The 15,137-nt window shown below is 47.6% G+C and overlaps 1 protein-coding gene across 5 annotated transcripts in view; it reads right to left on the bottom strand.

Annotated features, from left to right (window-relative positions):
• Nucleotides 1–6,859: 6,859 nt before the first annotated feature.
• Nucleotides 6,860–15,137, bottom strand: part of RPS6KA1 (ribosomal protein S6 kinase A1) — a 40,245-nt gene continuing 31,967 nt past the window's right edge. For all 5 annotated transcript variants that reach the window (XM_032992136.2, XM_032992134.2, XM_032992135.2 and 2 more), the window contains 15 exons: nucleotides 14,799–14,836; nucleotides 14,523–14,665; nucleotides 13,910–13,980; nucleotides 13,571–13,659; nucleotides 13,307–13,371; nucleotides 12,204–12,306; nucleotides 11,766–11,893; nucleotides 11,150–11,275; nucleotides 10,604–10,693; nucleotides 10,195–10,353; nucleotides 9,813–9,974; nucleotides 9,126–9,202; nucleotides 8,838–8,955; nucleotides 8,271–8,408; nucleotides 6,860–7,966 (listed from right to left, as the gene is read on the bottom strand). In XM_032992136.2, the coding sequence (XP_032848027.2) occupies nucleotides 7,844–7,966; nucleotides 8,271–8,408; nucleotides 8,838–8,955; nucleotides 9,126–9,202; nucleotides 9,813–9,974; nucleotides 10,195–10,353; nucleotides 10,604–10,693; nucleotides 11,150–11,275; nucleotides 11,766–11,893; nucleotides 12,204–12,306; nucleotides 13,307–13,371; nucleotides 13,571–13,659; nucleotides 13,910–13,980; nucleotides 14,523–14,665; nucleotides 14,799–14,836 (1,630 nt within the window). In that variant the 3' untranslated portion in view covers nucleotides 6,860–7,843. The remainder of the gene's footprint in view (nucleotides 7,967–8,270; nucleotides 8,409–8,837; nucleotides 8,956–9,125; nucleotides 9,203–9,812; nucleotides 9,975–10,194; nucleotides 10,354–10,603; nucleotides 10,694–11,149; nucleotides 11,276–11,765; nucleotides 11,894–12,203; nucleotides 12,307–13,306; nucleotides 13,372–13,570; nucleotides 13,660–13,909; nucleotides 13,981–14,522; nucleotides 14,666–14,798; nucleotides 14,837–15,137) is intronic.

Below are 15,137 nucleotides of genomic sequence, written 5' to 3' on the forward strand. Positions count from 1 at the left end.
GATTGAAATCCAACCTAATAGTACTGCAGCTTTTCTTATTCTGTATATTTATATTAGCTAGCAACATCTTGAAAAGTGTCTGAGCTCCTGCTGGAGATAAATTAGTGAAATAAATACAACTATCATGTAGTTGATTAGGATGTTCCCAAAACCCTCCAAACAAGCCCAAAGCAAAAAAAAAAACAACCCTCAAAAATACTTTTTTGTGTAAATAAAAAAAATATTTTTTTTTCCCATGCAGTTTGAACATAAGGCCTCGCAGCTGAACAGTTACAAAATAATTTAAAATCATATTTGTTTAATTTTCCACATCTGAGCATTGCTTGACTAGGTATTTCCCCCTCTCTTTTTAACCAGGGAGTGCCCTTTTTCCTTGAACAGACCCTTCCAACATTAATTTATACAGAAGTAAGTTATTTAAATTCATACATTTCAGAGGAATGAGGCATAAAGGGGAATAACTTACCAAAGTCCCCTACACCAGCACCGGCACTGGGGATGGAACCAGAATTACCAGCCCTTCGGCGGGCGGCTCCCGGGGCAGAGCGCGCTGCCTCGCCCAGGGTGTTGCCCTTCTGGAAACACAAACTTGGCCATTTTCTGGAAACACGGTTCTGACTGTACAGGTGAGCAGAGGGAGCCTTGCAGGGCACAAAAGCAAGGGTGAAAAAGCAGGCTCGAGTGGATGCAGGTAACAAGGGAGGGGCCAAATTCAGTTTTGCTGTGCTGGTGAATCCTCCAGTAGCACAAAAAGCAGCAACTCTTGCAAACCAGAACAAAACCAACCTGTATCTTAGTTTTAAAACAATGAAGATTTGCATGCTGGGTTGCAAGAACACCAGAAATGTTTTTCACTAACATTTCCAGGAACTTTTAAAGTCTCTTCCCAAATATTTCAACACATTTTCCTTCACCATTTTCCCAGCTGGGATCATTTTTGCCAGTACAGACAATTCTTCTTGGTATCCATGGGAATTGCCTCCATAATTAGACGTGCACCCAGTGCACAGATCAGAGCGTTCAAACCCAGCAGCTGGAACTAGGAGGCGGGTCTGATTAAATCTGCTCTGCCACAAGGAGAAAAGCCAGCTTTAATGAAACATCAGAAGAGCTCCCTACCCCTTCTTTAAACAGAGCAGGAAAAGGCACTCCTGTTTTACTTCGCGAGTCGCTCTCATCATGTGCTCACGACTCACTGAACAGAGAGCGAGTGTAGCAGCAAGTGATCTGGGGCCTTGAAATTGGGGATCTGTCTCATTAAAAAGTGTCTAATTGCCAGCAATGGCATTTATTAACAGGGGCTCGCAGTATGCTTTCAGAATTACAGTAAGGACTGGAAATGTTGCAGACCTCGTTTTTCTCCTCGATAGTTCAGGACAGCCCCTCCTCGAGGCAGAGAGATCAGGGTCAGCTCGTACGTACGTGTCTGGTAGAGCAACAACATCTCATCTGGGTTTCCTGCCCTGGCCAAAAGCCATCATTTACGTGCATCCACAAAAACACGTGCACAGCCAGGCAACAACTCTCTTTTTTTTTTTTTTCCTGGAAAGTAAATGATTTCTATTGCTGCACACCCAGTCTGCATTTAACAACCTGCTGGACAGAAAAGGTAGCTGGTGAAAGAGGCAGATGGTTAGATAGAAATTATTAATCCAATAGAAGCTTTTTTACCTTTAGTTGCTGCTTCCACTTGTTGTCACACACCCCACGACTGCGGGGGATTTCCCCGCAGGCCGAGACGCCGGGCCCAGCCAGGACGGCAGACCGCGGCTGTGCCGATGGTCCAGCAGGAAAATCATGCCGTAAGCCTGCATTTCTCTGCCCTTTTAAAAAGAGTAGAGCTGGATGTTGGGGTGGGGAAGACATGTTAAAATTACAAGTAGTTTGGTGAGGGGGAAAAAAAAGCAACTTTTAACAAATAATGATTTTCCTGCTGCTTACGGCAGCAGAGGACACGGTGGGGACCGGGGATCAAACACAACTCTAGTCTAGACATAGCTGCAATCCCCGCCTGCCTTAGAAGTTCATACAGCACAGGCTGAGGAGAATTTAGCGTATCATTTCCCTAATATGATTAAAATGCAGCTCCCTGTCCTAGGGTACCGACAGATCCTCAGGTCTATAGGCATTCAAAAACACCCTACCGCTTCCACTGCTGAAGAAGAAATTCACTTTGCAAACGTGGCAGCGGAGGCAAGTGGTGCTCACAGATCCCAGCTAACGGAGGTTTCTTTAACTAAAGTTTGAACTCGGCCCTTCTTGTAATTCTGTAATTTGAATATCATTTTCACAAACCTTGCAAGATGCAGATGACTGAGAGATTCCTGGCTTTGAGTCAAATGCTGCAGTAATTAAATGTTTATAAAACACTTCAAGCATGTGAAGTGCTATTCTCATAGACAAGAAACCAATAGACTATGGCAGATTGGAGCTGGATTTTGAGGCACACCAGCAAACAGCTCACTTCTGCTACGGCTCTCTTTTAGAATCGCTAACAGAGGATTATGGAGAACATTACCCGGTTCCTTTTATTATAAACAGAATAAGTCAAACCAGAATTGCTTTCTTTCATATTAACATGTGTGATTCAAAAGTTTTTTCCCTCTCTAATAAATATCCAAGCAGAGGGCCAGCTTGCCGTTTCTCTCGTGAAGAAACTACCCCTAGGGAAACGAAAAATTGCTGTTACTTCTGATCTCTCACATAAAACTGAAGAGGTTCCACCTGTTACAGGTTTCTAACACCATCTGCTGTTTAAAAATAAGACAGCATTTAAGCTAAGCAGCACACAAGAGTTTGTGCTTGTTTGATAAACCAGAAGTGACACCAGCTAATCTAGAAGGTTTGTGTAATTGGCACATTTCACTTTTGTTCTTTCAAGCCCTGAACGTATTTTGACTTGCTCTTAATTATGAAGTGAATTATTTCTTCGCTAGAAGACCCAGAAACCCAACAAGCAGAAATCTTCATCCAGAGTCACAGAAGCCCATCTTTTCAGTATTGAAGCAAATTTCAAAGCAGTGAAATTCCACTCCAAAGCCTGGCCCGAAGAACCTACTTACAAACTTTTTCTTAGGAGAGAGCCATGGGCCCCACAGGGTATGAAGAACTCAAAGAAAATAATTCTTTCTATTAAAAATAAAAATATTTACCTTTTGCTGTCTCACACTGCTGCCTGTATGATGGAAGAAATACTCTAACCAAGGATTCGTTTACTGCTTCCTAATTGAAAGTGATACAAACTTTTGTTGTGGGAAAACCAACAGAACCCTGGAATTCATTATACGTCTAAATCGAAGCACTCGCTGCCAATGTTCTTAGGTTTTGTGTCAAAAAGCAAGGAGGTATTCTTAATAACTCTTTTCTAAAAAAAGAGTTTTCGCCAGATGGGTCCCTATGGAGCCCAGCCATTCACCCTGAGACAACGCAGTAATTTTATCACTGCACGTTTAGACAAAAATCACCCAAAATCTTAAAGTCTAGTACCAAACCAAGGATGTAGCTATGCAATCCTTTTCTAGTCGTATCACATCAGCCCATTTACAGCATCACCATCCATATTTAACATTTATAACCCCCTCCCCACACATCATTTAAAAAGTCAGTGGCTCCTTTTGTAAGCGATCAGCCTCTTACCCCAGCACTTTACATGCACTTCTTGACAAAAGAGACCTTTTACATGTCAATTTATTTTCAGACAAGCATATCTGAAAGGGAGTTTCTCTCTAGAGCAGAATTAGTATTAATGGCAGGTGTTCCAGTGCAACACAAAAGGAGGAAGGCAGCAAGTTAGCTGAGCTTAAGTAGTAAGACAGCTTGATGTTTTAATAACCAGAGGCAAGAAAATGGAGTGGCAGCAGACCTCCAGCTTTCATAGCATGAATGAAGGTTTTATTCTGAGCTCCCTATGTACTTGCAAAAGAAGACCTTGAAATATTTTAAATGTTTTCTTTGCTTTAAAAGAGGGATTAAATTGTTGAATATTACATGAAAGCGCAGCATCCACCGCACATACTGTCGAACACACTTGTAGGCACTGAGTATTTCTGAAGCCTCCCACGTTTTTGGGAAGACAGCAGTGGCTACCACGAGGAGGTGGTGGCACGCAGGAGGCCACCAACTGCACAATTCACTGCCCACAAATGGAAAAAGACACAGAAAAAAGAATTCCGTGAACTAGCTTGAAGGCGGGGACTTGAAGAGGGTATCTGCATTAGTTGGATGGAAAGTTAGAAAGCAGATCGGTTGCTTGCTGAAGTTTCACCAAGGAAAAAAAAAAAAAAAGACTGCTGAGGAAGTTACCGGCCTTCAGTTTTAAAGACAGCCTAAATAATCCTGATGGGAATATTTATCAGGCCAAAATACATTTATTTATGCTCCGGTTAACTTGACAGAGGTCAGTACCACATCATTAAGCGGAAGGCACGACTACTGTACACAGTGGGAAGAAGGAAAACAGCCTCTCTGCTGGGTCAATCTCTTTTACAACAGAAAAGTTGCTGATTTATGCCCCAAAATAGGGGAGTTTAGTCTTTCTTATACAGAAGCTGTATTATATAGAGTGAACTGCTCATTACTATTTTCAAGCTCCTTGTCTATGGATTAACACACTGTTTCCACACAGGTTAATTCCAGGTAGACTCGGCTATTTGAGGCTGGATTCCGGGATTTCTGCTCCCTTGAGCTTTCATACAGACGTACGGGACAAAATCGTAAAGGTCAAGTCGACTTAAACACCTGAAATAACACAATCAGTTCTCCTTGTAAAGATTTCCTTATGTATGAAAGTTAAACACATTTTTGTCCCTTTTCAAATCAAGACAAAGGTAAGCTATATATCCTCTTTGTCCCAAGTTAAAGCTGAATGACCTCAAACTCTTGTGAGAGCAGATAATTTGGTCTTCTCTAAGAGACCGACTGGCTCCCGCTGACAGGCATTGGAGAACCAGCCTGCCACAGGCCCAACTTTCACCCGAAATAATGAAATTTTGGTTAAGATGACAGCGGTTGGCCCCATCTGTATTCTGGCAAAGGTTTAATACTGTCAGGATGAAACCAGAAAGGGAACGGGGAGGGCCCACCCGTCCCATTACAAACGCCTACAGTTCTCATACACAGATAGATCAACAAGTCCGTTTTTATTGAGCACTAAAATTTAAAAAGTAACAGCACTTGGTTGATTTGGAACTAAAAACCAAGACTTAGTTTTACTTATGGAAGGATTACTTGAAACAACTTGGTTAAAAGCACCCCAGAAAGCAAGGTGTAGCCCTTCTTGTTCATTCTGTTCTCCAGAGATGGAGGTCCCAGAAGCTACAGCTGCACCAAACACGGAGTTCTCTGACTGAAGACCCCAGTGAGGCGGAGGGGGTTGTTGCTCCGGGTATCAGGGTTTGATGCTCCAGAGATCATCTCACGGCCGGGCAGAGTCTGTGGCAACTGTGGGCTCCTCTCCCTGTGCCCACGGGGCTCTGCACTTGGTTGTCCTACGCATCTTGGAGTTGTCACCACTTGGCCTCACAGCAGCACCATTACAGGGAGGATTAAGCAGAGGTTGTAATGTTTTTCCTGACTGATACTTGAAAACATTTACAATTTCATACAAGCAAGCCAGCTACCATCCAAGCAGGGTGAACGTTTGGTTTAGGACCCGTCCTGCCGGTCCGTACTGGTGAGAGGGTCACAGTCCGTGGTGATCACCACCAACACATCCAACCCCATCCACCGGCTCACACCCCACCCTTGAAGTGCAGCGTAGGAAACATTCTGAAAAACTGCCAAGGTGTCTGCCTCAATCCCAACAGCACCCAAAGGGACTGACCCCAGCTCCAGAAAGACACTGTTTATAATGATTGTATTTGTTTCAGGTACTTTGCACACCTTGTCCCTGGCACGAGAGTTACTGCACGGTTGTAGGAAACACAAGGCAGGTTCATTGGCACCAATGCAAATTTCGTGCCGGAGGAGAAAGCAAATATTTTTACGGGAGGCATTTTGCATGGTGGAGTGTCCCCTTCCCCAGCTATCAGCAAAACGCTCAATCCAGCTCTGCTGGGGGGTCGGTGGAAAACCCAGTGAGAAGATCCAGTGTGCACTGGCACTGGCCCCCTCCTCCCAGTGGCATTGGGCACTAGGGTAGTACTTGGAATAAATACAGAAAAAAAAGCATGACTATTTCAGCTTCTCACTGGCTGCTCCAGAGATTAAAACAGGACGCGCCTGGATGAGGGTAGAGGAAGAGAGAGCTGTGTATCTCAGAGAAAATTTTTTTAAGGAATTCTCCATTTTAGTCAACTGGGACTAAGCAAAAGGGAAAAGTAAAAAATAAAGTTTCCCCTCTTGTTATACGATCAGCCAAAAGTAGCAGAAATTCACATGAGAACCTTTGCTGGCTTCAGTTGCATCCTTGAGCACGTGAGCATTTGCAGTCCCTGTAGCTCTCCTGCTCCTCCTGAGAAACATCCACCACCAAACCAGGGAGCTCCAGCAATTCCCTGCAAGTCAGAATGAGTCAGGAATTTATTTCTAGCACAGTTTGCCTCCAAGTGTTGGTTTCTATTAGCACTAAAATGTCCTGAGAGTAAGAAGTTCCCTTCCGCAGCCCGCATCCTGCCACCTTTCCTGTTGATTACTGCCTTATTCTGGTTCTAATTACTTCCCACTGCAAAGTGAGGTATTGCACCTGAGAGAAGGTGGCATAATATGCAGCCCTACTACAGTACTGCTGGTTTTCCCATCACAGGGCCAGATGAAAAAGCTCTGCAGATCTCCCAAAAGACAGGCAAGAAACATTGTCCCTGTATGATGTGGGGAAATGACCAGGGTCGCTTATACTGCAGCTAAAAGTCAGTCAGTAAAATAACGTCAACTGAATGACATGTTTATTGTACAATTCAGAAAGAAACCCTGAGTTACCAGCTGTAGAACAAAGTTAAATTAAAAAAAGAAGGGTGGTTTGTTTCATAGGTTCCTGCTGAAGGAAGGGAAAACCAAAAATGGTAAAAGCAGCAGCCAAAGCCAGCCCAAAGCCTCAGCTTTGCCGAGAAGGTTCCTTTGTCATCACCACCTGCATGGGTGACAAACTCCAGGGAGTGATGGGGAGAAGGTGAAGATGGGAAGGCAGAGGGAAGGAAGGAGCCAAACCTAGCTGGTATTCCGGACAGCTGAGCATCTAAGGGAGTGTTCGGAAAACCCATGGTTTATTTTGTTCCGAGAACTGCTGGCTGGGCTGGGGCGGGGCAGGAGAGAGGAAGAAAGAGAGTCTGAAAAACCGACCTTACACTCTGAACACACACACACACGCACAAAAAGAGAAGTGGAGAGAAGTCCTTTGCAAACACGAGTGCTGCTGGCTAGGATCCTGTGGGGTTGACTTTGGGAAGGGTATCCAAAGGTTCAAGGGAGGAAAAACCCCAAAGCCTAAACCCCAAACGTTACGCAGTCTTCCAGCTGCAATGGTGTTGGAGAGGATCGATTCCAAGAAATGATGCAGCTACAACAAATATCTGGCCCTACAGAGAAAAGGGTGAATCAGAGCTGCTTTTTAGTGCCACTTGACATCAGTTATACATTGTAGTTCTCATATACACAGATGGATGTCTTTAAAAATTGACAATGTACACTTCAAAAAAGTTTTACAGTGAAGTTCTCTCAGCAAAGATCAGTCCACACAAGGAGGAGCCAGTCTTTCAGAAGCAGGAAGGCACTTGGCCTTTTGAGAACAAGTCCTCAAGGGAGCTCCTGTGCAGGCATTGACCTCCCGATCTCCTGCCCCCCGTCTTCAGTAGATGTGCAAAGTCTGGTGTGCCTGCACCACACCGTGCGGCTGCAGATCGCCCCAACTTCACAGTGTGGTGGAAGGAAGTTTCTTCACTCGCCTCTGTGCCAGGATGGAGGATTCGATGGGCTTCAGCTGGGGGCTTGGCTTGGAGCTGTTCAGTGCAGAGTAGGTGGCAGCCATCGCCCCCTGGGAGAGAAGGCACGAGAAGTCGTTTAGATGTAGGAGTATTTCAGACTCATGGCTTTACAAGATGAGGGACCAGAGCAGACAGACCCACACACAAAGCCAGGAGCATCTTTCTTTTTTCTTTAAATATCCTACCCATACTGACAACCTCCCTAGGTTGTCTTGTATTGCCTCCCCTGGCCCTCTTCTCTCCAACCCTCCATCCTGCTTTGCCCACAGCACCATCACCCCACCTGAACCGCTGCTTTCCAAAGAGCCCGAGGTACATGAGGAACCAGCTGAAGGTTCAGAGCAGACTTTGTACCTTTACAAGCTGAAGGTCCTGGTGATTCAGCTGGCTCTGGGGTAAGCTGTCCTTCTGGGTTATCCAGGGATGCTGCAGGACCTGCTTGGCTGTTAGGCGCTGGTGAGGATCTACATGAAGCATCTTTGATACCAGATCCTAAGGGCATCGTTTGTAAAGTTAGACTTTAGAAGGCTTCACATTTTAAATGCAAAAATACCATCTGTCCGCCCCCAAATTAGGATTTAAATGTAGAGGTCAAGTTTGAAGTCCCTAGATATTGATCTCCTCTTGTATAAATGTGTTTCTGGTAGGCCTGGGAGGTGTAACACAGCAGCAAACCCAGCATGGGTCCAGCACGAGGTTGGTGTTCTGTGCAAATATTCACAGCCAGAGCTAAGACAAAGCAGGGAGAGGCATGCTGCTGAGCTGTGACGGGGCAGATTTGCGTGGGGTAGAAGCTACACTGCTGGTTTTCTCCTCTCTCTTCTGTCCTCCCTCCCCACCCTGCTTTAAACTTGCCTCACAGCAACTGGTCGGGCTTGACCCCAACCCTTTAATGTAACGCAGACAAATCTCAAACGGTACCTTGGCCATGTCAGAAATAGTGTCCCAATTGCCTCCACTGACGGAGAACTTCCCCCTGCCTATCCGCGTCAGGATCTCTTCTGGAGTGTCACTGGGACCATTTGCAAATGGAGTGCAGCTGGGGAGAGAAGAGAGAGTATTTGATCTGCTGTCCTGTAACCCAACCAGGGAGCACCTCCAGGTAGCAGCGACCGCCGAGGAGAGGTCCAGCTGCCACCACGGAGCCTGTCTGAGAGCAAAGTGGTCGCAGCCCCAGCTCTTGCCTTCCAGCAAGGCAGAGGAGCTTACCCTGCGAGCATCGTATAGAGGAGAACTCCCAGGCTCCAGATGTCGCAGCCCTCATCATAGCCTTGGCGTTTTAGTACCTGAGCAGAATAAGCAAAGGGAAAAAAAGTGGTTCTTGTTGTTGAGCTCACTTCAGCTTGTGAAGAGCGGCTTGACCCACTGCCTGCAGCCCGTAGGCAAAGCTTCCAGAGCCCCATCCAACAGCAAAGTCTTGGACTAAAGATCAGGATTCAAATCAGATTTTGGTGGCGTGGAACAGAGGAACCCCTCAGGCACATCATAACGAGAAGCGAGAAGGAAGCCATGTTCCAGTGCAGTGACACTGCACGCATGCTCCATGGCGTGCCTGCTCTTTTTCTTTCTTCCACACGAAGATAGCTGAGTGGAAAATCATCCCACTCTTAGCAGGCCAGTTAATCAGGAAGGGAACCAGCCTAGAAAATCACTGGGACTTTAAAGCCTCAGTACCCTAAGCAGCCCCTCTCGTTAGGACAGTACAAATTGGAGGACTGCACTTGAAATTTGTTTACTACTACAAGTAGTATTTCTGTAATTACCTCTTCCAGGACAGAATATGCCAGAACAGGCTGGAGTTAGGAATGGGGCAGAGCTACCTGTGCTGAGTGAGAGCACAGGCCAGGGGAGGGACGTGAGAGCTACTGAAGGGTCTCAGGTCAGTAAGGTGCTTACCTCAGGTGCCACAAAGTTTGCTGTATAACAAGGAGTCATGAGAAGACCATTCTCAGCCCTCAGCTGCTTGGCAAAGCCAAAGTCACAAATGCGAATACTTTCAGGGTTTCCTGACTCATCCACGTAGAGAATATTGCTGGGTTTCAAGTCCCTGTGAACCACCTGTAGAGCAAAGAAAGTGCCATTCTCATATCCCTGGAAGACGAAGGTCTGAAGCTGCATCAGGACACTCAACCCCTGCTCTGGCCCCACATCTGGCTTGCCAAGACAGCAACACCAGGAAGAAATAATAGTCCTGACAGGCAGAGCTACTCCCTGGAGGAGAGGGAGCATAGTGCAATGCCAGACAGCTTCCCAGGAAAACAGAGGTAACCATACTCACCCCTTGGGAATGCAGATACTCCACTGTTTTACAGATCGTGTGCAGGACCGAACTGGCTTCCCTCTCCGAGAAAAACTTCTGTCTGAGGATTTTATCCAGCAGCTCCCCTCCCCTCATCAGCTCAGTCACCAGATACACGTACTTCCCATCATCGTACACCTACCAAAGCAAATATGGAGGGGGTTAACCAAAAAGTGCTTCCAGAGCTTCTTCCCTTTTGTACTTTTACCACCAAGAAGCAGACAGAAGCGAGCAATGCAGAGGTGGGTCTGGGAATGCCTTCCCACTCCAGAGCGATACATCAAGCAGGGCCATTGGGTTTCCTGTGCTGGAGCTACATTCTGCCCCCACAGACCAGCCTGCACTTCCTAAACCAACATATAGGAGAAGTCATTCAAGTCACACTCACATCTTTCAAGGTGATGATGTTTGGATGCTGCCCGTATCGCAGGAGGATTTCTATTTCCTCAGAAGGGTCTCGCTTGCTCTTGTCAATAACCTGCCAGAGTACGGATAAGCATTAGCCACATCGGGGTGGGAAAGGGGCCAGGACAAAGCACACAAGCTGAGTGTTTGGATCCCTGCAGAGATCCCGTGCCACAGCCGCTCCCTGTCCCCTGCTCTCTTTAGCAATAAGCTCTAGAGACCCCCCAGCTGCTTCATCAGTTCTGCGTCCCCAAGCCCCAAAGTTTTCTCTAGCTTATTTGTTAAGATCTGGCATAGCCACAGAAAGGTGAGATACTGTCCCCTCTGAGAGGAGGACACTGCTTCCTCGCTTCCTCGCTATTCCTGGATAAGAAAGTTTGTGCAGTTACATGCACAGCAGCACAGAAATTGTCCATTTAGGCCTCACACAAGCAGCAAAAGTGATTTCATGCCTGGATGTTATTTTGGTCATCATGGGGATGAACAGAAATCTAACAGGGGAGTTCGGTTCAGATGGTGAATCTCAGACCTTGACTGCGTATTCCATGTTGGTTGCTTTATGAATACAGCGTTTACACACTGAGTAGGAGCCGACGCCGATCGCCTCCTTCACCACGTAGCCGTCGCTGAACTGGATGTTCTTGCCGTGCAGCTGCTGCAAGAGGAGAGCGGAGAGTTGATGAGCCGGGAGAGTTCAGGGAAAGGTTTGTGCAACATGATGAGTTAACTGCAACACAGAGCGAGCTGACAGACTGCTGCCTGCTACATCCCACAGCTTCTCCTCCCGGCTGGGGAGAGGGAGGAGAAGAGAACAAGGCAGATATAGGTCAGTGGGCTAACACTATCTGCATCTAGCACGGTGCATTTTGATGGCACCTATCAGCCCACAGGCATTTATACAGACCTCCCGCTAGCACGGGTCCACCTGGGGAGAGGAAAGCAAACAGACTCGCCTTGCCCTGGCGACCTTTGCACATGACAATCAACAGAAATGAAAGAAAAACAGGATAGAAGAATTCAAACCAGAACACCACTGCCTGAGGCTTCCCGTTAGCTCTGCTCCAGATGGTACAGAGGTCCCGCAGACCCACTCTGGAGTATTGCTGCGGCTTCAGGACAGTTCTTCCCCTGTCTCCACTTTTTACCTGTACCACCGAATGTAGAGGCGTCTGGGCAGATTTCACCTTGCCATCCTCCATCAATCCGGTCGCCACAAAACTGAAGCCTCGGAAGAGCTGATGGGCCCCCGCACTCGGGGGGATGCCTGGGGAATCTGCAACGGGAGTTGAGAGGCAGCTTGAAGAGGGCTAGCCCCGCGGAAGCAGAAGCCTTCCCCTGGCTCCCCAGAAGCTACGGCTCCTCTTTAGGTTATGCGAGACCAGAGCCAAACCACGCAGCACCAAGCTTACCCCTGACACCCCACATAAGCCAGGGCTGGGCCACCTCCTCAGCGCTGCAACCATCTGGAGCCGGCAGCACTAGCAGGAGGCAAACCTCGTCCTGCTGGCACTGGCAAACCCGTCTCGAGCCGTACAGCGTCATTTCACACGGGCAACTTCGGCTTTGCGTGAATCCATACCAACCTTTCGGTGTACGCGATGTGAATTCTGTGTCAAAATAAAAGGTGTCATCTGGCTGCCCTACTGCAGGCTTGAAGGGTGGTTTGATTTCCCTCCGGTACAGCTTCTGCAAAACAAAGACAGCTCAAAAGTGCTCTGACAGGTCAATGCTCTCGTACGCGCTCAGGAGGGTGCAAAGGCTTGATAGGAACAAGAGGCCAGGAAGAGATTTTTGTGAAACTAGAAACAGCTCTGTGGCTTAGCATTTAACTACAGCTCATCAGTCCAAGGGAAGGCTTCTTGGCCAGTGGGATGCTTCTGAGTCAGTCTGTGGAGAAATACTACAAGTTTCATCATATATTAAATCAAGAAAAAAAAAAAAAAGTGCTCTGTATGCAAGCTGGCCCCACTCCAAAAGCAGTATCCATGAAGTATTTACCTCGCCAGGCTCTTCCACCTCCTCCTAACTCCTGTTTGCTGACACATATCTCCCCAGGGACAGCCAAAGGAGATGCCCTGGGAGGACATTTGTATCCCAGTACTCACACAAGTAGCCTTTTTAAATGGCTTTGTGAAGCAAATGTTTGAAATATGCTTTACTAGCACTGCTGGAGGTTCAGCCTAGCAGCTCGCTGGGTGCCTCAAAAGCATTAGAAGTCTGATCTTCAAAATCCCTTACCAAGTAAGGGAAAACAAGGAAGAAACAAAATTATGTGGTAAAGAAGCGAGCTGGCCAGAAGCAATTGGGAAATGCCGGTTCAGTTATTGCCCTGCTTCTCTGTACAAAATAAAGTATTTCCTTGCCAGAAATGTTTCCCCAATTCCTTCCCACCTGGTGCAAGACAATCCTTGTTGTGCAAAACTCCAGTTAAAACCTCTGTCCTAGCGCTGATAGATGAGTAAAATCAAATCAAGGTGAGATCACAGGCAACTCAGGGATGACACAGTTATTCACATGGCAAATAGAATTTTAGTTTTGGGAAGGATTATTGGAACAGTTGGAAACAGGGATCGGTATCTGTCCCATAGCTGGTCGAGCATCGCGACCGCGCCGTTACTGCAGTCAGCAGAAGTGTGTTGCTGGTGCCGAGTGGGGAGGAAGTTGCTCTTATGTCTCTGATACTCACATTCCAGTCAATGGTGGAGTAGAAAGGATGGCGCTTGATCTCTTCTGCCCCATCTGGTCCAGAACCTGAAAGATGCACCCGTGGAGTGTGTTGCATTAAACTACTACTACCACGTACGCAACCCAGCCAGGTATTATGGGGAAACCTGGCTGTAATTAAATGAGCCCATTAACCGAGCGCAAGTGTGAACATGCTGCTGATCCACGAGGATCTGAGGCCCCAGTACAGCATCAGGTGTACTCAGAAACCAAAAAAATGTCTTACCTAATCGGTTGGCTGGATTCCTTTTGAAAAGGGCTCGTAGGAGGCTCTGTGCTTCAGAGCTCAGGAACTGTGGCATGCCCAGCTTTGCTCTGGAGAGGAAGTTGTGCAATCAGTTGCAGGTTTAAAGAAGTCAACCCGTAAGCTGACTACAGTACCTCCACCCCCCAAAAGTACAATCATCTGTTTGGCATTTACACTGCACCCTTCAAACTAACTGTTGATACAAAACCGCTTGCCAAATGATGCCATTAAGTTGCGAGAACCCCCAAATTGCAACACGCTCAAAGAAAGAGCAGAAGCTCGCCTCCTATGCATACATGAAAGACAAACTCCTCTTACTTGAGGATGAGGGTCATCGTCTCCTTACGATCTTTCCCCTGGAAGGGCAGCGAGCCGGTGAGCATTTCAAACTGGGAGGGAAAGAGAAGAGAGGGGAGGTCACGTCTCAGCAAGTCCTGAGGGCTGCACAGATCCCACTGCACCTTCATCTGGGAGCTCGCCAAAGCTAGCGAAAAGCTTGCAAGTGATCAAAAGCCTAGCTCTAAAAAAGATCGCAGGCATTGTATTTTCTCGGAAGGATCTTGGTTCACAGGGTTTGCAGCGGGAACGCGTTCAAGCCAGCGGATTCAGCCGGAGCCCTCGGATTCAGCAACCGCCAGACGGTGGCACCAGATCTGCGCAGACACCGACAGCCCAGCGCTGGGGCCGACACCGACACCCCCACGCACCCCACGCTGCGCACCCCACGCTGCACACCGCGACAGCGGCCTCAGGAGCTCTGCCTCCCCCGAGAAACACGCGCTCCTGGCCGGACAGCCTGTTACAGAGCCCCTTTCGGGGAGCCTGGGGAACGTCCCCAGGCCAGCACATCTGCTGGACGTGCAGAACTGGGTAAGAGCATTTCAGAGCTGCTGCTGAGCCAGGTCCCCAACCACACTACCCGGGTACATACCATTAACACCCCGTACGACCACCAGTCAGCACTGTGGGAGTGGCCCTGGCGATTCACAACTTCTGGTGCCATGTATTCCACTGTCCCACAGAAGGAATAGGCTTTCTTCTCGTGGTCTATAGCTTCCTTACTCAAGCCAAAATCTACATAAGAGAAAAACTGTCAGCATGCACCCAAGTGCTCTGAGCAATCACACAGAACAGAGAGGCCTGAGAGAAGCTCCGTATTTCAAGAACCAACCTTGCTGGAGCACAAGGCTCTTGTGGAGTCCCTTACCTGTGAGTTTGATGTGCCCTTCTTCATCCAAGAGGATGCTACAGCATGAATGAAAAAAACCCAAGTTGTTACTGTCTGCAATAAGGGCTGGGGAGAACAAGCACGCACAGCAGAGGCTGGTCTGAGATGCTCCCAGAATCCAGAGAAAGTTATCTGTCCCTTCCCCCAGTGCTTTAACCTCCATCGCCAAGACACGAGTGGGACAAAGAGCAGCTCCCTCCTCTCTACGCCCTCAACTTCACACTGAACGAATGACCCGCACAGGTCACACCACCTTTGATCCCCCACATACTCCAGGTAAGAATAACCCCACCAGGCAGCCGGTATGCCTCTCTGCAG

This window comes from Tyto alba, unplaced genomic scaffold (genome assembly GCF_018691265.1).
Source record: "Tyto alba isolate M040663 unplaced genomic scaffold, T.alba_DEE_v4.0 Super-Scaffold_20, whole genome shotgun sequence".
NCBI lineage: Eukaryota > Metazoa > Chordata > Aves > Strigiformes > Tytonidae > Tyto > Tyto alba.